At 32.9% G+C, this 23,448-nt stretch overlaps 1 protein-coding gene across 3 annotated transcripts; it reads left to right on the forward strand.

The window, feature by feature from the left end:
* The first annotated feature begins 14,609 nt into the window (after positions 1-14,609).
* Positions 14,610-22,840, forward strand: LOC103834507 (homeobox-leucine zipper protein ATHB-8). 3 transcript variants are annotated; one of them, XM_033276733.1, is made up of 19 exons: positions 14,610-16,682; positions 16,804-16,926; positions 17,789-18,028; positions 18,126-18,285; positions 18,395-18,495; positions 18,828-18,918; positions 19,001-19,096; positions 19,182-19,295; positions 19,390-19,473; positions 19,561-19,716; positions 19,934-20,008; positions 20,097-20,203; positions 20,294-20,489; positions 20,582-20,767; positions 20,907-20,987; positions 21,232-21,366; positions 21,449-21,862; positions 22,212-22,364; positions 22,465-22,840. In XM_033276733.1, exons 3-19 carry the CDS (start codon positions 17,826-17,828, stop codon positions 22,609-22,611), a joined length of 2,499 nt encoding a protein of 832 aa, XP_033132624.1. In that variant the 5' UTR covers positions 14,610-16,682; positions 16,804-16,926; positions 17,789-17,825; the 3' UTR covers positions 22,612-22,840. The 3 variants fall into 3 exon arrangements, with proteins under 3 accessions (XP_033132624.1, XP_033132625.1, XP_009108824.1); XM_033276734.1 differs by lacking the exon at positions 16,804-16,926 and having other exon boundaries at positions 17,794-18,028; XM_009110576.3 differs by lacking the exon at positions 16,804-16,926 and having other exon boundaries at positions 14,616-16,682.
* Positions 22,841-23,448: the final 608 nt, after the last annotated feature.

The following is a 23,448-nucleotide window of genomic DNA, read 5'->3' on the forward strand; positions in this document are numbered from 1 at the left end:
TGGCATCCACTTTTTTATAAACAATTAAGAGCATATATTTTTTGTATTAATCTCAGCTATTTATGCTTAGTTAAGAAATATCTTAAAAGATATGTATAAAGGAAAGCTTTGTAATAGCTAGATTAAAGAAAACAAGAAACTATATAACCAATTTTTCTAACTTAAATAACCAAAATAGCCCATTTTAAACTGATAAACATAATAAAAGAATTAAAATTAGTTATGGCATATATCAACTTTTGGCTATTTTATATTCAATTGAGTATATCATATAAAATATTAAATAATTTATTCATTTTATCACAATTAAAATAATTGGTTAAAAATTAATTTTAAGAATTTGTTGATGAATATTTTGAAAAAAAATAAACAGTTTGATGGTATTGTTTTTTTGTTTCTTTTAACTATATGAACATTCATCACTATTGTAAACATTTTTATAATCATAGGCATTTTAGTCTAGTTTGCTTATGGCAAATTTTAATTTTCGCATGGACTGATGAATGTAGCCATAGTCTCATGTCTCTGGCTCTAGATTTTTTTTTGGTTTGAAGTGAAGTATTTTATCACTTAGTATTTTATATACAAAACCTAATACACCTTTAGTTTTGAACTGATTTCTATTCAAGACCCATTGAAAGATAGAATTGAGCTTCATGAAAGAGATAGTATTATCACTTTATGTATTTATATACAAAACCTATTTTATTCATCTTATAAAATTTTCCCTTTTTCATTGCTAACCAAATGGAACAATAATTTCCTTTTTACATATGCTCATTTATTTTATTTAAATTATATTCATATATTTACTATGTGAGAAACTCAGAAAAATTATATCCTATCCTTTTATTTTTCATATATTTGCAAACAAGAACTTAATTAATTTATAAATTAAAGGTGTATCAACGCTATTTTTAAATTTAATCTTTAAAGAGTATATAATTGTTTATTTTATTTGTAGAAACAATAATGAGAAGCTGACTGGGAGAGAGGTCGACACCAATTATAAGGTATATTGCTTCTCGTTCCTAAAATTGTTTTAGGAAAAAAAAAAGAGTCTTCTAGAAATTATATTTTCTATTACTGAAAGCGAAAGGGTTTTAGAAATGTTTGATTATACAGTCTCGTTATTGGTACCTTTTTTGACAACATTGGTTCTTTTTTATTCAGTAAAATTTGTTAGTGCAAAGATGACACCACAACTGAGTAATGCAGGAGATAAATCAAGAGACAAAAGGATACAAGCAACCAATTATGCTTTATTAAAAATCTCCTTTAAACAATCTATTACAAGACTTGCTTATCAGCTTTTACACGTCAGTGTTAACATCCTAACACACGTTACTGACAGATTCCTAATCTACCCAAACATGTTTCTTTCCCGTCAGTACTTCAGCATCTGCTTCAGCACGACCCAAGAACACCCCTAAGGGATTTTCACCCTTCCTCTATAATAATAGCCAGTGTCTTATGGAATACAGACGACTCCATAGCTCTTTTATAGTGATCTCCACGTTCCTGAAATCCTAGTCTCCAAGGAACATGAATATGGATCAACTTCCATATCAATAAGTACACTTTCCTTTTCTTGAAATGTACTTATTCCTCAAGGCACAAACTTACTCCCCAAGTTTATCTCTTGCCTTTTTCTCCACGGTATAAACTTGCTCCTCAAGTTTATCCCACGCCAGCTCAGCATCTTGCGTCCACATGGTCTCTACCACTCCGCATGCCTCCTGGCTTACTCTCTGACACATACTGCCTCAGCAACTACTTCAACGACTACGTCAAGACATAAACCCTCAGTTTATCCTTCTCCATCTCAGCATATCTTGCATCCACATGGTAACCCACCACTCCGCATGCTTTTTGTAGTAACGACTAATGCATCCAGCATGAGTAACTTCATCGTCTAGTTAGTCACGGAAGACTATTGACATCTACAAGCTCCACTTGCATCTTCAGAATTTAATAATTATGCAAATACAAATATTGCCTTTTTAGAAATATTTTAATTCGAAGATCCCAACTTTGGCATAAAAGTGGGCCGCCGTATATACTGCATAAACATTCTTAAATCATGTACAGCATACAATTCTTAAAGCAACAATATATTATTCACTAGTGGGCCGTGGTGGCCCGTTTATTCTCGATCTCAGCTCAGAGTAGGACCCACCACTTTGTTGTCGGCCCACGCTGGGTACCCCTTTATTTTCTTTGGCGTCTTGGCGTGGCTTTTTATTTTATTGTTAATTTTCAGTATATAAATTTTATTTTTCTGAACCTTTAGTTTCACGGCTTCTACTTTTTAAATAAACTAGGTCCGTTTCCGCGCTACGCGCGGTGTATGTGATTATATGTAGTATAAAAATATGATATTGTTTGATAATTTTGTCCAATGGACCTATAAAATTTAAGCTTAGAAAGTAGCTAGAAATTTTGTTGTTCCTTTATTAATATTTTCTTGATGAGATTTTCTTTGAATGATGTATTTACATCACATCCTTCGGAAAGAAAAACAGCATCATTGTAAGTTCGATATTTACTAACTCTTTCAAAAGTGAATTAGAATTGAACATTTTGAAATAATAAGAGAGAGAGAGTGAGAAGTAAATCATACATACTGATCAAAGGAGGTTTGTGGTTTAAGTTGACATTCATACTACTATGTTAATTGTTTTGTTTGAGTTTGTGTATAGTTTCTTAAAATATTATGTAGTTATATTTTTGTCGGTTTTAACTGACTATTTTATTAAATATAGATTTCTAATTTTTCTCTTTAGCACTTATTTCGGGTAATTATAAAATATGTATACACTTTTTGAATCAAAATATAAGTAGCACAATCAAAATAAAAGATGAAAAATGTTATTTGGTGTTTTTTTTTAATGTTGAAATCAATTTTCCTATTATTAGGTGTGACGCAGAATTGTTTTTATATATTCTAATTTTCCTGCAATTTCTCTTTGGAGTTTCGCCTAATGTTTATGGATTCTTGTTTTATCTTATTGAGGGTGATTAATTTTCCTACAACGTTTGAATAGTTTTAAAGTATATTACACATGGTTAATTTAAGCTGGTTTATTTAATCTTTATATATTCTGAAATTGATCTTAGTGACCCAAGTTTTACAAACGTTACAAATGTTTTAGGTTTCAACTTTCAACCCTTAAAGTGTCGTATATAAACAATTCAAGTGTGCTGACAAAAAAAATACAATTCAAGCGCATGGTTTTGTTATATAGCGCAATCGTTAGGGTTATCACCGGTGATTATTCTAAAAATGTTCATGTCTGATGAGAGTACAACACGAATTTTCACTCAAGTAATTGTATCCTAACCCTGGATAATAGCTTTGACTACTTATTTGATAAGTTTGACCTTTAATCCAATAACTCTAAGCGTACATTTGAGTCGTTTGATATGTATACACATATTGCATCTTATTCACCATCGGCACAAGGGCACCCCCTCCTAGGCCACCACCTTACTTCTCCTCACTGCGTCTGGCTTCTTCCTTCTTCTCTCTGCCAGCTCCAACATTTTTCGTTTTCTCTCTTCTCTGTCGTCAACAACTTATTTCTTCATCTAGCCACCCTCTGTTTTCTTCTCTCCAACTTCCCTTCCTTCTTAGCCTCTTTCTCCTTCAGCCGGGACTTCTTTCTTTACGGCGGGAGGAGTGGCACAGTCTTTGACCGGAAGAAGAGGTTGGGTTTGTTTGAGTTTTTGGCGAGTAAAGTCACAAGTTCTTTAACATCCATCGTTCCTTTGGCACAATACCATGTCTTTGGCTGCATCAATAGCCACCGTTTCAACCCCTAGCTCAAATATGTAATAAATGTTTATTGGCATTAAAAGTTAATTTTAGCTTTAACTTTTTTTTGGGTCAACTCTCATTTGTTTACACAGCATATACAATGCATACACATATTCTCACATAGCATATAAGTCAATATGTTTTGAAGGCACGTTCAAAAAAGAAAACTATGAAACAAAATAACATCGTATAAAAAGTAAAATAGGTCGATCAGCTTAAGCTTTTGTTGTAGCTAAGAAAACTAAATAGTTAAGTGTAAGCTTAGATATAGATAGGTGGATGATAAACGACCATTCAGACTTTGCTAGACGAAACAGTTTGAAAATGATACTCACCATGGACTTTTGTCGATCAGGAGGCATTCCCATTTTAATCTGTCCAGTTTTGATGCATCAGCATCCTCCTTCGGCCAATCTTTTGAATCCGTATTGCTGTGACAGTAAATTTTGTCAAGAATTTGTGCAGACTTCATGATTAGAACCAACGCTTTCTTATCTGCCTCATAAAGTTCTGTCAACTGCATAGTCAAGTATCTTAAAATGCAAATATGGAATGTAATACTTGAGTTTTTGGTACATTTTAAAACAAAAAGTCAAAGTAATGTGACAAATTATAATCTTTGCTTCGAGGGTGAGTGGAGAGTATATTTGGAGTGGCTCCTGTATACATTAACTACGGTGTTCACTTTACATCTTCAACAAAAAAGACACTCTTTTGTAAGATAGGCAGTTTATATATAAAACCTTAGCTTAGCAATGGATATGTCACAAATTCTCATTTTCGTTGTTAATTTATATACAGTATCATGGAATATATAAGAGATGACCCGAAACTAAAAAGAAATAATTGACAAAATACCAATAAAATATATTGTACCTCTGCCTCTTTATGTCAAATGAGTAGTGTGGTTTTCTAGATTAGAGAAACCAAGTTAGCTTCAAGATGCAACGACCATAAAAATTTTAATGCTAGCTCTATCTCCAGCTCTCGCCTACATTAAAAGTGGATAGTAGCTTCCGTAAAAGGATATACAAATTAAAGGGAACACAACACCAGAATTACTAATTGGGTCGATATAAGCGATGGATCATCAACTAATATATGAGCAGCACTTTAGATGTCTTTCCAGGCCAAGAATCTTTATCATCAGTCCAGAGTTAAAGAAGTATTGTAAAAACAAAAACAAAAATAAAATGCCTTTTATCAACCAAAGACGCTTAATTTTAATTTATGATTTGGACCCAAAAGAGATCTTTCACTGAAAAATTATTTACCCGTAAACATACTAATTCCAGCACTTCCAAAGAGATGATCACCTTTTCAAATATGATGACTTGACATACTTCCCGTATCTAGCTTGAACCTGAGAATCTAAGAAGATCAAAGACAGAACAACTTTTATTGAACTAAATGAATAGAGAGCCTAGACTTGTAAAAGAAGCTAGAGAAGGATCCAAAGGGGAAAATGATAAGTTACCTAGAAAAGTAGTCATGTACCAAACGTCAAAACCATTGGAAATGAAATATGCCAGTGACTCCTCTACTGAGGTGGACGGTGACGGTAGAACCATATCGTCTGCACTAAACGCCCACCGTCCCTACTTCCTGTAAGAACATGATAAGAAGGTCTCATGCCTATTCATTGGTTCATCCAATTCATCAAAAGAACACCAACCAGTAAAAATCATTACAAATCCACAATAATCGAACAAAACTTCTACTTAAATAAGAAACAACTTTATGCAACACCTCCTGCTTAAATACCGTTATGCAACATTGTATTAGAACACATCAAAGAGACACTTTTTACCATAAAGGACTAAACAAATTGCAAAACACTAAGGATTATCTACAGAACATTAAGAAATTATAACAGCGTATCTTAGAGCCTCAATCTGCACTTGGAACCATTGACCCGGATGTCTTACACTAAATCCCAGCTCAACATTCATAACTAAACAGTGGCTTAAAAGTGCAGAGGAGGAAGAAACGTAATGAAACCATAAAAATAGCAGAGTTGGATTTCACATTTACTATATCGACATATGATTACCAAGACCCATAACCATGTAATATTCCTCCATCTTAGAGAAAGACAACAAATTAGTTGATCCTAATTGGGTCACATTTATGTATTATGATATTATCTATTCATATTCCAAAAAGAGACAACTATAAGTATGGAAAAAGCATTGAATTATAAAACGTACCGAAGCAAGAAGCAGAGTTGTAAAGAAATTGAGGTACTGTGAGTGAATAGGTGTGATAATAAACAGCCTTTGATCTGATTTTCATGTTTAGCAATGAATCTATTATCGTCACCAAAACATGTCTCCAGTTCTTCCATTCGGGCCGGCTGCATAGAGGCAGCAATTAGCAATCTCTTGCTGCTAAACTGTTTTTATTTGTTCATGTGTCAGAGTTATTCCCAAATCTACACTCCGCTAATTAACTCCCACCTAAATAAATCATAAACAGGAAGAAGCTTTGTTAACAAACATCAAATAAGTTTGAATTATCAGTAAAAAGTTGGGCAAATGGAATTTTCACCTGCCCTTGAGATACAGCAAAGATGGAGTTTTCCTTGCACTGTTTCTAAACCCCAAAGGATGGTTTCTATCTGAACCTGTGGCAATATGCTAGGTTTATTAAGCCACGAAGGAATTCTCTGCAAATGAATTTTGTCATATATAAAACTTTTTAAATCAACCTGCATTCAAGCCATTTGGTTTTATGGTAAATAAAGCAACATCAAGACCCAAATAAAGAACAAACGTATGTAAACCAGATCCTAGAGTAATCAGTAAAAGAGAAAAGAAAAAATATGTTAGGATTCATCCAAATGTTTCGAGATGTGATAAAAAGCATTCCGTCAGTGTTTTTCTGTAGACAGAAGATCAACACAGACTATGGAAAAATATACATGATACAAAATGTCTTCGAGAATTAAACATATTCTTACCAAGACCAATTGGCGATGCTGTGAAAGCTTAAATCTGTGTTATTGTGAAACATATGTGACTGATAAGCCAGAGCTTCTGAAAAACCTAGTTTGTGTCCCCTGAAAACAAAATCACCTTCAGGTAAATTAAGGACGTCAGATTGTACAATACGTGGAAGTAAATGGTAAACTCAAACTCATGACTTACCGCAATAGTAAATCCGCGATGGAGCATGCATGAACAGATGTCATCATGTTTAAAAGGATATGGATGCAAGGCTTTGTAGCAATGGACTTCCATGATCGACGCTTCTAGTTTTTTGGAGTTTGGGCTTACGATCTTCAAAAAAAAAACAGTGTTTTTGAAACGGAAATATCCAATCAGCAGTTAGGGACATTGGTATAGACTATGATGTAAGAAAATTTGGGGATTATCACTCATACCTGTTTTCTGACCGGTCCAACCTTTTGCAATCGGCTGGTCCGGGTGAGACATCGTTGATATACACAGCCATAGGAGACTTGTTGGTGGAGACGGGAGACTTTCCGGTGGATTTCATGGCTGTAGCTGTAGCTTTCTTCAGTGGAGGTTTTCGATTAGATTTAAGATCAGATGAAGCGATAGAAGGAGAAGAGGAGGAGGTGGAACGAACCCATTAAAAAAGAAATTAAGATCATAACAAATTGGTGTGGAACGAAATCATTAAAAAGGGATTTAAGATTATAAAGAGTGGGTTACGACAAAGTGCAAGAGTCGGAGAAGATGAATCAGCCCAAATGAAGGACCAAAGGAGAAAGGTCTTGTGACGTGGCAAATTGAATTTTTCTGATTGGTAGATTTTTTAATCTGACGTGGACACCCTCTCTACTCCTCATATAACCCTTTTAGTATTAGATAGATTTTATTTTTCTGTTTGTGTCCGTCTGGACTGTGGATAATTCAGTACTTTAAAGGTGTTTATAACGTATTGAACTAACTTTATAATAACCCTATTTTTTATCCAAACTGATGGTAGAATATTAAAGGTCTGAAGAAAGGTGATGACAGGATGACAGTCCGAAACAAAAACATCAAGCAAGTAAAATTACTATAATTAGTATAGAACAAGTAGAACAAACAAGGTCCATCTTATCTCTCCGGCAAACTTGTTTTTATCAAGGAGTTAGATGGATGAAAAAACTTTCAAAACTTTTGCAAAACGTATCGGTAATCTTGTAGTTAATAAGCACATCCTCGACAATCATCTAGGAATAGTTATGAGAATTTAGGGATTATAACATTTATTAAGCATTTTGTATATATTTTTCGGAAACATGGTTATATATATATATTACATTTTAAATTTTGCAAGCCAAAATCAATGTTTGACTAGGTTGTGACCTGACCATAACCGACCATGCATCTTGTGGTAACGACTCTAATAACCCACTCTCTAGTGTTGGTTCTAGCGGCATCACTAGTTTGTAATAGATTTGGTATATGATGTATGGTGTGTTTACCAATACAAGTAACTTGTTTAATCCAGTCTTTTTTTAAACATATTTTTCAATTAAACTGTAATCCAGTCTTTGAGAAAAGTTATGAATACAATTAGTGTTTTAAATAAAAAAAGTAAACAAATGAGGAAATGGCTGAACGAGTAATTGACGAATTTTAGGTTAGAGGAATATACGGTAGGAAACAAGATACAAACATTAAAAATTAAAGTAATGAACGCGATCCAACGACTTGAAAATACGGTGACAATTTGTATTCAACTTACCTCATATGGAAACAAAGGTCACCCGTTTACGGTGCCGGAGCAATCGGACGGCACGATTTTCGAAAGGTTATGTCTGAAACCACTTCTTTAGCAGCTTCGTCACGCCGAAAAAATGAGACACGTATACTGTTCTCACGCGCTCATGTTCTTCCTGAGGATAACATACATTCCTCGTTTCTCATTTTGATTTGGTAAAAGCTTTTTCTTTTTAAAGTTTTCTCTGATGAATTTATATTTCTAGGTATCTGTATGTGTTCCAAAAAAAAATATATCTGAGTATTAATAAGAGATTTTGAGTTTTCTCTTATAAATTTCTATTTCAAGGCATCTGAGAGCATTTGCAGCGTTAAGTTTCTTTAACTAATTACTTTAACATAAGAATATTAATATGTTCATAAAATTAAAGCATATTCAATAAATCTCTAGATTTTCTGAAAATAAATAGATTTATTATAAAAGTGCTTTTTACTCTACCGTATGTTTTTATCGTGAAAACACTATTTAAAAATATAAAATAATAATATTTTTACATATTTAAATTAAAAAATATATATACTATTATTTGCGAAATGATTTTTCGTAATGGAGCTCTCACGTTAAAAGTTAGACTGATATGACATTATTACCTTTAATGAATTTTTATATATTTTATGATACAACTAAAAAAAATTTATATTAATAATATCATATTTTGTAAAAAGGAATTATTTTTATATATTGTGTTGATATCTTAATGAATTTATATATATTATTATATAATTAAAAACGAATTTTAGATTAATAATAACACATTTAAAAAAAAAAGAAGAAGATAATTCTATATATTGTGTTGTTATCTTGAAATAATATTTTCTATTATAAGTTTTTTTAAATTAAGATACACAATAATTTATAATCAAATATCAATCAATTTCTAAAATATTTTAAATGTTTGAGTATTTTAGTGAAAAACTTTATCAAACATATATAAACAATTTGATGTTTGATTTAGTTTTTTTGAATACATAAATAATAATTTATCGTATTGGTTTGATTTAAAAATTTTGATTAATAAATATTCGCAAGAAGATTATGTCAGCATATGCGGGTAAAACACATAAATATAAAGATATACGTCGATGAAAAAGCCACATTTGTAATAGAATTTTTGTACTTTGCATATGATTTATTTTGTTTTTTTTATTCAAGGGGTTTAAGTTTTTTTTATCAAAGGTTTTCTTATTTCTTTGGTTAAAGTTAAATAAAAAGAAACATTATAAAAATTTCGAAGTGATATTTATATGTTACTAGTTGTATACTATTACGATATATACAGATATGTGCTATTTATTTCGCAATTCGCAATAGTTATACCATTTTGCTATTTTGATAGATTTATAAGGGTCTGAATCGACCAACCAACTTTGAATATACTTATTACCTTTGTATCAACTAGTCAAAACTATATTCTTTAAACGTATAATTAGACGTATGCTTAGATGACTGGTTAAACTGTCCTTTTTAACTAAATTATTTAATGTTTAGGAAATTAAGTAGTGATTTACATAAAACTTTCCACATTCCACATTCCACGGTATTGGTTTTAGTTAACACAACTCTTTCGGGTTTCGATTTTACCTGTGAATGTTCCATCATCTAACAACCCTTTGCCACAAATATTGAATTCCTTAATTACAGCTCATGTTGTCAACTTCATCCTCTAATCTTTTTTAGAAAGTAATACTATTTTTTCAAGAAAAAGTTATTCATTTTCTTAATATTATTAGATTTGGGTCGTTTAAAACTTTCAGAGTTAATAACTAGTATCTAGGGTAAATGAATGACACCTTAAAGACTATCAAGTGACCAAAATCAAGCGAATTATGAAGGCAAATCTCCTAGTTGCAATGAAACTTTTGTTTAAGCACTCTCAAGTGATCAATCCTTTCTATCTCTTTAGTTTACTCACTATGACTATCTGCCGTCTCAGTAACCTCACGTGCAGAATTCTTGAATGTAACTTCATCAATGCTTACTCTATTTTTTTTTTTTGTAAGCCGAAAGCTCCATACTATCAACAATTCAACATATATCAACCAAAAATAACATGTTATTTATTGCTAAAAAGCTTTTTAGGAGACAAATTGCTTGATCAAATATTTAATAAAATATTCTTTGGGGTTATCATTAAAAATCTTTTCTCCATTTCAGAATATATCAAATTGGTTCAATTCTAACATTTTCATTTTATTTGGAGTATTCAGTTTTAAGTATAATTGTAATTTTATGTTTCAAGTCCATAACCATAACCTATGTGAAAATATTTATTTTTTGTGCGTGCAAACGCTAATATATAACACGTAAAAATATATAGTAAATATTTTTTTCTGACTGATAAAAATAGTGCAAATGAGAACTTTGCGATTAACTAATCTTGATATTAGGTAATAAATTCACTTTTATCTAACCATGGATTCGTTAAAGAAACAAACTCTCCAAACTGGTCTGCCATTATTACCGTTTTTATCAATTTTATTTTCTTTCTTATCAGCAAGAACATCTCATCTCTTCCGACCTTTGTGTACACGCTGCCTCGACTGCTAATTACATCGCCAAAGGTCCATGCCACACGCTTATTTCTGCTTGTCATTGTTTGTTTGGGGAAGCCGATGCTCGTCATCACTTTCAACGAGCCAATAACTGTCACGATGAGTCTCGTCTTTTCAGTACATGCATCCTTTGCTCTTCCGGACGAGTTTTCTAGAACAGGAGTTTACGGCTCAACTTTCTTTGACCTAGCTACCTTATTGAAGTCTCCGAACCAGGCTGCTCAAGCTCCGGCAATGTCAACCATTATGTTCATTTCAGTTTCAAATTCACCAATGGTCTTAGAAAAGAAAATAGTTTCAACTGCCTCATTATCTTGCTTACCGATTATCTTGCTCTCCGGATCACTTGAGATTCACTTAGTCTCCCGGGTCAGCATAGTTGGTTCTAGAGCTGATTTTATTCGTTTGATGGGTTCCTTAGCCTCAGTCGGCTTCTTACCCCTCTTCCAAACTCTTTCACTAGGGTACTTCAGTGTCGTTTCAGACTATTTGAAGTTCTCTGCGGTTTCAAGGATTCAAGTGAAGATTATCTACAGATCTCTCTACTACGAGCAAGTCTCTCCTTGTAACACTTCTATCCAATGTTTTATTGTTCTACTGTTATTGTTGTTCATCTTACCGTCGAGCTTACCTCTGTTTGTAATTGTTGTAGCATTTTAGACATTAATTAATGAAATTTGTGACAAAAAAAATTCTTTCTTATTTTCGTCAACCATCAAAAATAACATGGTTTTATATATTTGTTAGTTTTCTTCAAATATTTCTTACGTAAAATAAAATTAAGAAATCAATATGAAAGTGAAAGAATTATGATAGTTGAGGTGACTTAGCATTGACCATTGAAAAACAAATAAGGTGGTAGGCATTGACCCTTTGCCTTAGTTTTGAAAACAAAATGATACCATAAAACAAAAGTTGTTTTCCTTTATTTTCTGTGTGGGGGGTAAGCCTTTCAATTTACTCATCCTTCCCATAAATTTTGTTTTAATCTTCCCCCACCCAAAAAGTTACATTCTGTATAATTATTATTCTCATGTTTACCTTTTAAATTTTACTCCTCCTTTTGATATTTTATTAGATTTTCTCTTTCAAAATCAAGATAATTTGATGTTGTTTTACACAGGAAAGACTCCAACTATATATCATGTTATATATAAATAAATCTACATTAGACAGCTTTTCACGTTATGATTTATATATTGGATTGGCTACCATAAGGTAGATCTCTGATGTAAACTGATTACATTTGGTTATTATCTATAAAAAATTCAGCCTGAATTTATTTATTGTAAAGTCGTTATAATTTATAATTACCAAGTCCTAAATTTGGTAAAACTAAACCAGGTCGATATATCAGAGAGTAATTTTACAATTCGAGCCAATGGTACCACAGGAAAAGAGTAATTCAACTGAACACTGGGTTTTCGTAATTCAACTATTTAACATGATATTTTTTGTCAAACATATATTTTATTGATTAGTTAATATAGATAATTTTCTTACGTGGATTTTGAAAATAAGATTATATATAAGCTATAGACGACAAAATATTATGCAATGTAGTAATGTACGATACGACGGAAATTTGCTTTTTCGATCGAACTTATTATAATGAAATAAGAGCAGGGTTTAGATAATTCATATTGTGCGATGTTGACGTAGATCTTAGGTTGGCAAATGAAGCTTGTACGCCCGTGCCAATCTATAGTAATTTTCTTATGTAGTTCGTGTTTCCATGTAGAGTCGATTGATCATTGATGTAGTTTAGAAACGAATGTATAGTACATACACTTAATAAAATTTGCGGAGGTTCGACGATATCATATCATTCTCTCATAGATAGATGTCCTCGGTATTAAATTGGCAATAGCCAATAAAAACAAAGAAATAAAGATTAAAGTAATATTTGAAAAAACAATACGTCCACTAAATTAGTGGAAACTTTGGACTTTGCTTGCTTTATACTCTTATGCATACACTTCATTATTAGATGGTCCACCTTTATGTTTTCTATAAGCTTTAAGAAAGGTGTTTTTAGATAATATATTAATGTCAAAAAAGAAGAAGATAATATATTAATTTTTGATAAATGTATATTGTTTATCATAAAAGTTTAGAAATAATAGATGTACACAAGTTTACATATGCCCGTTGTTTTCTTTATTGAAAGCTAACAGTCCTTTAACACCGTTGACATATAATCACATGTTAATCGACGAAAGAAAAAGTTCCCATTAGAGAACTGATGATGAATGACAACTAACTTGGTGCTTTATTCCAATATTTGATACATAATAACATCTTAGCTGGTCTCTTAAAAGTAACATTTTATTTAAACTAATCATTAAATAAAATATGTCCTTAAACGAGCATAATTTTTTTAAAATATAGTATATTATTTACGAAGGGTGATTAAATTATGGAATATAGGTAATTTTTTGGGAATTCCCTAAGAGGTTGCATGAAGAGATTAGATAGTTTTTGAAGCGAACCACAAGGATAGCACATCATTGTGTTATATATCGTCGACCTGGTATGGGTATGAAGTTTAATTGGCCTACTAAAACGATATAAGATTATATTCACAGAGATTAATTAATACCGTTCATCATAACATATGTCCACTATATTTCCTTCAATATTCTTTTACATTGCGAGAAGTTATGCACCGAATTTTCCTTTGATCTAATACATTGGTTTCTTTCCTTCTTAGATTGTAACCTTCCAAATATGTTGAAAGCTACGTGTTATTTGTGTGTGTGTGTGTGTGTGTATATATATATATATATGTGTGTGTTAGTCGATTCTCCTAAAGAAAATAACAAACCTTTCTATATTTACCATGTACTTTGAGTTTCTAGCTAATGTTTTGAATTAACAGTTTGTATCATTATGCAGGCTATATTCTTAAAATTTGGAATCGCAGATGTGAAACAATGAGTGATGTGAGAAAATCGTGCATGGGCTTGAAATATAGCGTGCCTTATTGCAGGGGACAATGTAGATCAATTTTGCATGCATGTGTCATCTGGCTCTCAAAAATTTCAATATAAATATGGCATTTGCAACAATAATCATATATATTATATATGAAAATTTCTAAGCGTATACTAGGAGTGATGATTGAGGATAATGATGATGACTATATGGGATTTTATCTGCGTTACAAGAAATCAAGGACGCATGCAACTTTTTCATCATTTTGCCCTTTCTTCAACTACCATCTGAATTTTTAACTTATTATAAGGTATATTGCTTCTCGTTCCTAAAATTGTTTTAAAGTGGAAGTGTGTTTTATTTCTGATTTTTTTTTACTTTACACCAATTTGTTGTATATCATCGGATATAAAACAAGTGCCATTGGTATTTGCGACATACATAAATCTCAAACCGAAAACTATAGATCTAAAAAATCTCAAAACCGACCAGCTGTTGTTCTACAGAATCCATGAGTTTTATAGAAGTTCAGGTCGAATTTAGAACCTATTTTCAAATTTATAAAACAAATATGAAATAACTTCAAGTATCAGTTTTTTCAAATAAAAAAAAAACTTCAAGTATCAGTTCAGGTTTGAATCTTATAAGACCAACTAATGATGATAAAACTAATTTCTAATTATTTCAAATTAATTTGAATTGAAAAAGTATCCAGTTTTATTTCAAACTGTTTAGTACCACCACTAAGTATTTACTATTTAGTGTTTCCATCAGAGAAAACTATCTGTTTGGTAAATATTTAAGCATATGGTTATACAAGTCAAAATATCTACCATGGAGTCCTAGACCGCCCACATCCATCTAAGCCTTTTAGAATGTTAACTTTTTGTCAACCTATTTGTTGAACCAAACGCACAACGTTAAGATGCTCATGTACATGCCTAATAAGAGAAGTTCTAATAGGGGTTCTCAAATAAAGTATTTTAGGTATATGCATCTTTTTTTTTTTATTAAGAGGTTCTCTTGATTTTGAAAACCCCAAATAATATTTGATTAAAATGTTTTTTTAATGTTTTGAGAACTCCTATTGGAATGGTGTTTTTTTTTTGAAAACACCAGCGACCTGCCGGAATCGAACCAGCGACCTAAAGATTATCTGCAACGACTACAATCTTCCGCTCTACCAACTGAGCTAAGGTCGGATACATTAGTGGTGTTTTTTACATAGTCTCTTACCAAAATATTAATAAAGTATAAGTGAGATTAAGAGAAAATAAGAAACCGATGTGGGGAAAAAATGTTGCATACATGGAAAGAGATCAGTTATGCAGGTGTCCTTTTCCTATTAGTATAACTATGTTTTAGTTAAAAATATTTAAGCATATAAATATATTGTTTAAAAATATTAATATATAAAAAGATATTAATATAAATGTATAAAGAATTGTGATAGAGAAACTTCACCCATGCTGATGTTCTAAAACCATGAGATTGGGGTTCTTAGCTTTTTTTTTTTAGATTTTAACTAAATAAAAGATATAAAAGTTGTTTCTTAACCGAAAAGTGTAAAAAAATGTCAAATCATGAGTTAAGAACACCGGTTAAACTAGCTAAAAAACCAGGATTAATCATGTCCTATTCTGGAAAATTTAGAAAATTTTGTCAAATGTGCGATTAATAGTTTTCTAGAAAGTAAAAAAGTAAACTCTAGTAATTGTGGACTGTAGATGTATGTATGTACATAACCTAGAAATTTGTCCAAATCTGTAAAATAAAGCTGGGCGGCGCCTCCTGCCACATATACATTCCATCAGAATAGAAGAGCAGGAGTCACAGGGAGTAACTAAATTCATTATTGCCATGACCATACTGAAAACAATGAAATTAAGGTTTTGAATTTAATACTTGTCTTGTGTATATGATTACGACGTGACGTATTTCAAACGATACTGAGGAAATATTCTTGCGTGTCTATCTTTTTGATAGTGTATTGGAAGTTTGGAACGCAAGACCAAACGAAATGGCAGTAAAAAGAACAGTAACACTTCAAAATAGAAATTGAAAAATGAAAAAGTAAAAGTGAGAAGTGGTGGTTGTCTGGTATTAAGGGTACTCACTTCTCTCTTTTTCAACACAACCCGACACACATGTCTTCTCTTATTTTTCACACACACATTTCTATTCTATTAATTCCCTAAATTAAAATTAAATAAAAAAGCACACCCACCCATAAACTAAAGCTTTTTCTCTTTCTTTCTCTTCCCACTACAAATTGTTATATAGAAGTTTCACAAATCTTTGACTCTTCACGTTGTCGATCTATATATCTAGAGAGAGAGAGAGAGAGAAAGAGTGAGGAAGAAAGTGGTTGAACGGTAGCAGAGTCTAAAGTTTGAATTGTCTAGTTCGCATTGTGAAGCATGCTTCATCAGTTTTTCCGAAGGAAGTTACTCATCCATTGTCTATAGAGAGAAAGAGAATAAGATCGAGAAAGAAAAAGAAAAAGAAAAACAGGAATTCAGAACTTTTAGAGAGAGAAAAATTTGTAGGGTTTTTAAGAATTCACGGCAAGGACAAGAAACTGCAATATCCTTCTTTTCTTCCAGAATCGGCTTGATCAGAAACAATCTACGGTATATCTTCCTCTCTCTCTTTTTTTTTCTTTAACCATAGAAAAAGTTGAATATTTGTTAGGTTCCAGTGGAATATGCAGAAGAAAGTTACAAGTTGTGTGCTGTCGTTGGACTTATTTAGGATCTATTATTGCTCGAGTCTTGAGGCCATGCTTATAATAAGAGACATGATCATAACAAAAAAAAAAAAAGAGAGCTAGCCATGATCATAAGAAGCACCTAATATCCACCATTTTTAGTTTTGGTAGGATAAACAAAAGCTTTCTTTGATCTTTAATGGTTTTCAAAGAATCATTTAAGCGTCTAGTTATTTATTAATCACATCTTTAATATACTTCATCTGTTTCATAAAAATCATGTTTTAGAAAGAAAAATGTTTTAAAGACACTGGCTGCGGACTAATGCAACACTGGCTTTCTAGGGAGTGAAATTCTTGCTCTTCCTCTCATATGCTTTACCTTGTTTTTATTATTTTTGCCAAGGTAAACCACAGTATGAAACAACCGATTGTAATAATTTACAAACTCTACCCATTTTAATGGAATTCACATTTTGGCAAAAAAAAATGTTTTAAAGATTTTTTTTTTTACATTTTCAATGTATTTTTATTACGTAATAATTGTAATTGTAAAAAATTGAAAAATTAGTTGTTATTATTGAATTTCTATTGATTAAAAAAATGTGAGAACTAGCTAATCACAAAAAGTATATTTATAATCAAAATTTAATATGTTTTCGTAAATATGTGAAAATTCTAAACATCGATCATTTTAAAACAAAGAAATATTAGGGATATCATATCAGTACGAAAGGATCGTTTTGAGAATATCAAAAAAAATCTTCTAGATACCAAAAAAAACTCCATACGTTGAAGAGTACATATTCTTTTTTTTGGGTAGAAATATGAGAGAATGACTCCCAATTTATTTTAAAAAGAAACTCAAACTTCAGTTTATAAGACGAGTTTGTCATGGCCGCAACGGTCCAGCAACATCCTCATGAACATATTCTTTTGGAATGTGCTAATTTTTTTTTAGTTCTCGATTCTGCTACTTAATTTTGTTATATTATTTTATTGTGCTAATTTGTTTTGTTTTCCTTTATAGTAAAGTAATAAAAAGAAAAATCCAAAGAGGATCAAAGATGGGAGGAGGGAGCAATAATAGTCACAATATTGACAACGGGAAGTACGTGAGGTACACTCCTGAACAAGTAGAAGCTCTGGAGAGACTCTACAATGACTGTCCTAAACCGAGCTCTATGCGTCGCCAACAGCTAATACGTGAATGTCCTATCCTCTCCAACATTGAACCTAAACAGATCAAAGTCTGGTTTCAGAACCGCAGGTACATTCTTCTTAATTATCATCATCATTTCTTGACACCCAAGAAACTCTCAAATTTGTAAGATTTATTGACTCTTGTTATTACTATGAGCTTGCAGGTGTAGAGAGAAGCAGCGGAAAGAAGCGTCGCGGCTTCAAGCTGTGAATAGGAAGCTAACGGCGATGAACAAGCTTTTGATGGAAGAGAATGATAGGTTGCAAAAGCAAGTGTCTCACTTGGTTTATGAGAACAGCTATTTTCGCCAACATCCTCAAAACGTATACATATTAACTCATCTTTTGATTCTTTCACCTAAAACTTGACGAGTAAGTTATGTAATTAATAGTCTTAATCTGGTTTCTTGTGATTGTGATTGGGGAACAACAGGGAAACTTGGCAACCACGGATACTAGCTGTGAGTCAGTGGTGACAAGTGGTCAGCACCACTTGACCCCTCAACATCAGCCTCGCGATGCTAGTCCCGCTGGGTAAGCTAAAGTCAATAATCCTTTTTCATACTTATTGGCAGCGCAGTCTCAGATTTTCTTTGCACCATGTTCAAATATTTGTTTATCAACGGTATATTTAAAGAAATAATGATATTTTTTAAAAAAGTTAATAGCTTAACGTATAGATGGTTAACTTTGTTTTGAAATTATAGGCTGTAAATTTAGAAATATAATTAAAATTTTATTCTAATTATATATTTATTTGGAAAAAGATTAAAATATATATAATGCTAAAAGATGGACCTGATTCTTGGGTTTTTTGAAAGAAATGATATATAATTTCTCAATGAACCTTTTGTGTTTTTCTTCAGACTATTGTCCATTGCGGATGAAACTTTAACGGAGTTCATTTCAAAGGCCACTGGAACCGCTGTCGAGTGGGTCCAAATGCCTGGGATGAAGGTACTTTACATAAGTCTCTAGCTTGTCTTTTAGTCTATGATTCAACCATCCTTCATTGCTTTACTGACAAATGAATCTGCAGCCTGGTCCGGATTCCATTGGAATCGTTGCTATTTCTCATGGATGCACGGGAATAGCTGCTCGTGCTTGTGGCCTCGTGGGTCTTGATCCCACAAGAGTAAGTATTCTCACTTCTTTCTAACTGTTTCTTCCTCATCAATCAACCAAGAACGTTTATAACACTTCTGTTTTTTATCCCTCAGGTCGCAGAGATCCTGAAAGATCGGCCTTGTTGGTTGCGTGATTGCAGATCTCTTGACATCGTTAACGTCCTCTCCACTGCAAATGGTGGAACCCTAGAACTAATCTACATGCAGGTATTTTATGAGTGATGATCAAGAAACCTAAGAAATTGAATCAGAACGAAACTAAAACTTCCTCTTTTTTTATTTTCGTTCTTTCTTGCGAAAGATGTATGCACCCACAACATTGGCACCAGCTCGTGATTTCTGGATGCTACGTTACACGTCTGTAATGGAAGATGGGAGTCTTGTGGTATATACTTATGAAACCATATTCCTCAGTCATTCTCTTTTGTTTCTATGTTTGGATCATTTGATCACATTGAATTAATCGATGCAGATATGTGAACGGTCGTTGAACAATACACAAAACGGGCCGAGTATGCCTCCATCTCCTCATTTCGTTAGAGCAGAGATATTACCAAGTGGCTACCTCATTAGACCCTGTGAAGGAGGTGGATCTATTCTCCACATTGTTGATCATTTTGATCTTGAGGTACAAAGCCTTCACTTGATTATACATTCTTGTAATTTTATTTTATTTTATTTGTTTCTTCTTACACAAGAAACCCAACTCATGAATCTGAAACTGAAATGTTTCCTCTGTTTCTCCACTTCAGTTTTTGTTCTTTCCACATTTCAATCTTCATTTCTTCTTATGTAAGTTTTTTTTTAAAATAATGTTAAATAAGCTTAGTTTAAATTTTCTGTAGCCATGGAGTGTACCAGAAGTTCTTCGCTCTCTTTATGAGTCTTCAACGTTACTAGCCCAAAGAACAACCATGGCGGTAAGATTCCTAAACCACTTTGTCTTTGAAATTATCGCAACCTTCTTGAGAAAACAATATGTAAGTAAGAACTTTATGATATTTACAGGCCCTACGCTACTTGAGACAAATATCTCAAGAGATTTCGCAGCCTAACGTATCCGGTTGGGGACGAAGACCAGCGGCTCTTAGAGCACTTAGCCAAAGACTCAGCAAGTAATTTAAAAGCTTCTCACACTTCTCTTTACCTTCAAAATCACTTTAAAACATGTCTTCTAAAATTTAAATTGTTTCTTATACTCTCAGAGGATTCAATGAAGCAGTCAATGGCTTTAGTGATGAAGGCTGGTCGATGCTAGAGAGCGATGGTATCGATGATGTTACTCTTCTTGTGAACTCCTCTCCTACTAAGATGATGATGACTTCAAGTCTCCCATTTTCAAATGGCTTCACTTCTATGCCTAGTGCGGTTTTATGTGCTAAAGCTTCCATGTTATTACAAGTAATAAGCTCATTGAATCTCAGAAAAAAAAAAGAGATTCTCAATTTCCTCCTTTTTTATCCATCCTTAAGGGTATTTTTTTTGTTGTGTAGAATGTTCCACCCTCGATTCTTCTGCGATTCTTGAGGGAACATAGGCAAGAATGGGCAGATAATAGCATCGATGCGTATTCGGCTGCAGCCATCAAAGCAGGGCCTTGTAGCTTACCAATCCATCGCCCAGGGAGCTTTGGTGGTCAAGTCATTCTTCCTCTAGCTCACACTATAGAGAATGAAGAGGTAACTGGACCAAGGGTTCCTCAAAATCAAATCAACATAACTATTTTTTTTTCGTTCAACTCAATATAACTATATGTTTTAATTTTTGAAAATTATAATAACCTAAACTTTTGCTTTTTCCGCCTTTTGTTTATGGCAGTTCATGGAAGTGATTAAGCTTGAGAGCTTGGGGCATTACCAAGAAGATATGATGATGCCTGCGGATGTCTTCCTTCTACAAGTAAGACCTAATTGTTTCAAACGTTAATATTTGTGTCTATGTTTGTTTGTATTTACATGCAAAATATTCTCAAAAAACTTCACATCTTTAAAAAAATACGAATTCAACATAATAATTGAAACCTAAATCTCTTCTTCATTTTCTTGGGATTAGTTTTGAGTTTCCTCTGCTTCTCAGTGATTCATCTTCTTGCAACTAACTATTCTTATGATTCTAACATAAAATTTATGGTTTAATGATATAGATGTGCAGTGGGGTGGATGAGAACGCAGTTGAATCTTGCGCAGAGCTCATCTTTGCACCAATTGATGCCTCATTCTCTGATGATGCCCCAATCATCCCTTCAGGATTCCGCATCATTCCACTAGATACCAAATCAGTACGTGTAGTCCATATCAGAATCACAATCAACAACTTCAGTCAAATCAGATACTAATTGAATCCAAATAATTTTGTTATAGGAGGGAGTGAGTCCTAACCGAACGCTAGACCTAGCATCGGCTCTAGACGTAGGGAGCAGAACAGCCGGAGACTCTTGTGGAAGCAGAGGAAACACAAAGTCAGTGATGACAATAGCATTTCAGCTAGCTTTTGAGATGCATATGCAAGAGAATGTAGCTTCAATGGCTAGACAATATGTGAGAAGTGTGATCGCATCGGTCCAACGAGTGGCGCTTGCTCTCTCTCCTTCTTCTCATCAGCTAAGTGGCGGCCTGCGTCCACCACCTGCATCACCAGAAGCTCACACACTCGCTCGTTGGATTTCTCATTCGTATAGATGTTACCTTGGCGTTGAACTACTTAAGCCTGATGGAACCGATCTTCTCAAGTCTCTTTGGCACCACCCTGACGCCCTCATGTGTTGTTCACTCAAGGTACTTTGTTTTCATTAGCGTTAGCATGCATCATCATATAAATTATAAATTTTATAGACGAGGTATTAAAAATCGGTAGTATCCGCTGAAACTGCTCGCCCCTCCTGAGTTGGACTTTAGCAACTCGTCTAGGTCTCAAATATATTTAGAATATATAAAAATAGGAAATTTGAAGGAAGTGACCCTAGAACACTAAAACCAATGGATGTTTTGGTGTTCTTGGTACTATTAAACTTTGAAATGCATGATTTGCTCTATGCAATATTTTAATCAATAATGCTTAATACATTGGTTTTGAAAATTAAAACTTTTCTAATGAGGAATGTGGACTGGTTTGTGATCATTGCAGGCCTTACCGCCAGTATTCACATTTGCGAACCAGGCTGGTTTAGACATGCTGGAGACAACATTGGTGGCACTTCAAGATATTACTCTCGATAAAATCTTCGACAACAACAACAAGAAGACATTATGCTCCGACTTCCCTCAGATCATGCAACAGGTACTTTTTAAATCGTCATTATTTATTTTTCAACAAACAAAATAAAAAGGTTGAAACATTGGTGTAACGGTGCAATGTGGGTCCAATAACAAATTTTCAGGGGTTTATGTGTATTGATGGAGGAATATGCATGTCAAGCATGGGAAGAGCAGTAACGTACGAAAAAGCTGTTGCATGGAAAGTGTTAAACGACAACGAAGATCCTCATTGTATCTGCTTCATGTTCCTCAACTGGTCTTTTATCTGAATTTTTTTGAAGTTTTTCCTTAATTGTCGAAATACAGAAAAACCTTTTCTTCAGAGATATATTTATATGTACTCTTAACTATTTAGTTAATTTGTATTTAGTTATATATCCGGAGAGTGACTATCATCTCTAGTTTCCAAAGGTTTTATTTTCTTTTCTTGTCGTTCCAACATTCCTGTAACAAAATGTTTAGCAATCTTTCAGAGAGTTCAGCAGTTTTTTTGGGGGATTTTCCACAAGTATTTTTATGAGTATTCAGAGCATCAGCATGGGTCCATACTTTTAAGAGAGTATCTTTAGACATTTATTTTAAATTATTTTTAAACATAGAAAAGGGTTACACCAATCAATCAACCAATCAAACTTTGCTTTACATTCTCTTAAGGGCGAGACGATTCTGAGCATTTGCCACTCTCTCTCTCCCTCTTTTATTTTTTTTTAATTATTTTAAGCACAAGAGATTTAATGAGAGACCGCCACTAATGGTGGTCTAAGGGCATGATTAACCCCGGTCTCTTAGCTGAGGTTCTTAACTCATGGTTTGATATTTTTTTTCTTTCTTTCTTACACTTTTCAGTTAAGAGACGGTTTATATATCTCTTATTTAAGAGACGGTTCTTAGTTTTTCTTAGTTAAAATTAAAAAAAAAAACTAAAAACTCCAATTAAGAGACTGAGGTTAATCATGGTGGCATGATTAACTTTGGTCTCTTAGCCAGGGTTCTTAACTCATGATTTGAGATTTTTTTGTTTTTTTTTCTTTTTACACTTTTCGGCTAAGTGACGGCTTATATCTCTTATTTAAGAGACGGTGTTTAACTTTTTTTAGTTAAAATCT

This window comes from Brassica rapa, chromosome A08 (genome assembly GCF_000309985.2).
Source record: "Brassica rapa cultivar Chiifu-401-42 chromosome A08, CAAS_Brap_v3.01, whole genome shotgun sequence".
Taxonomy (NCBI): domain Eukaryota; kingdom Viridiplantae; phylum Streptophyta; class Magnoliopsida; order Brassicales; family Brassicaceae; genus Brassica; species Brassica rapa.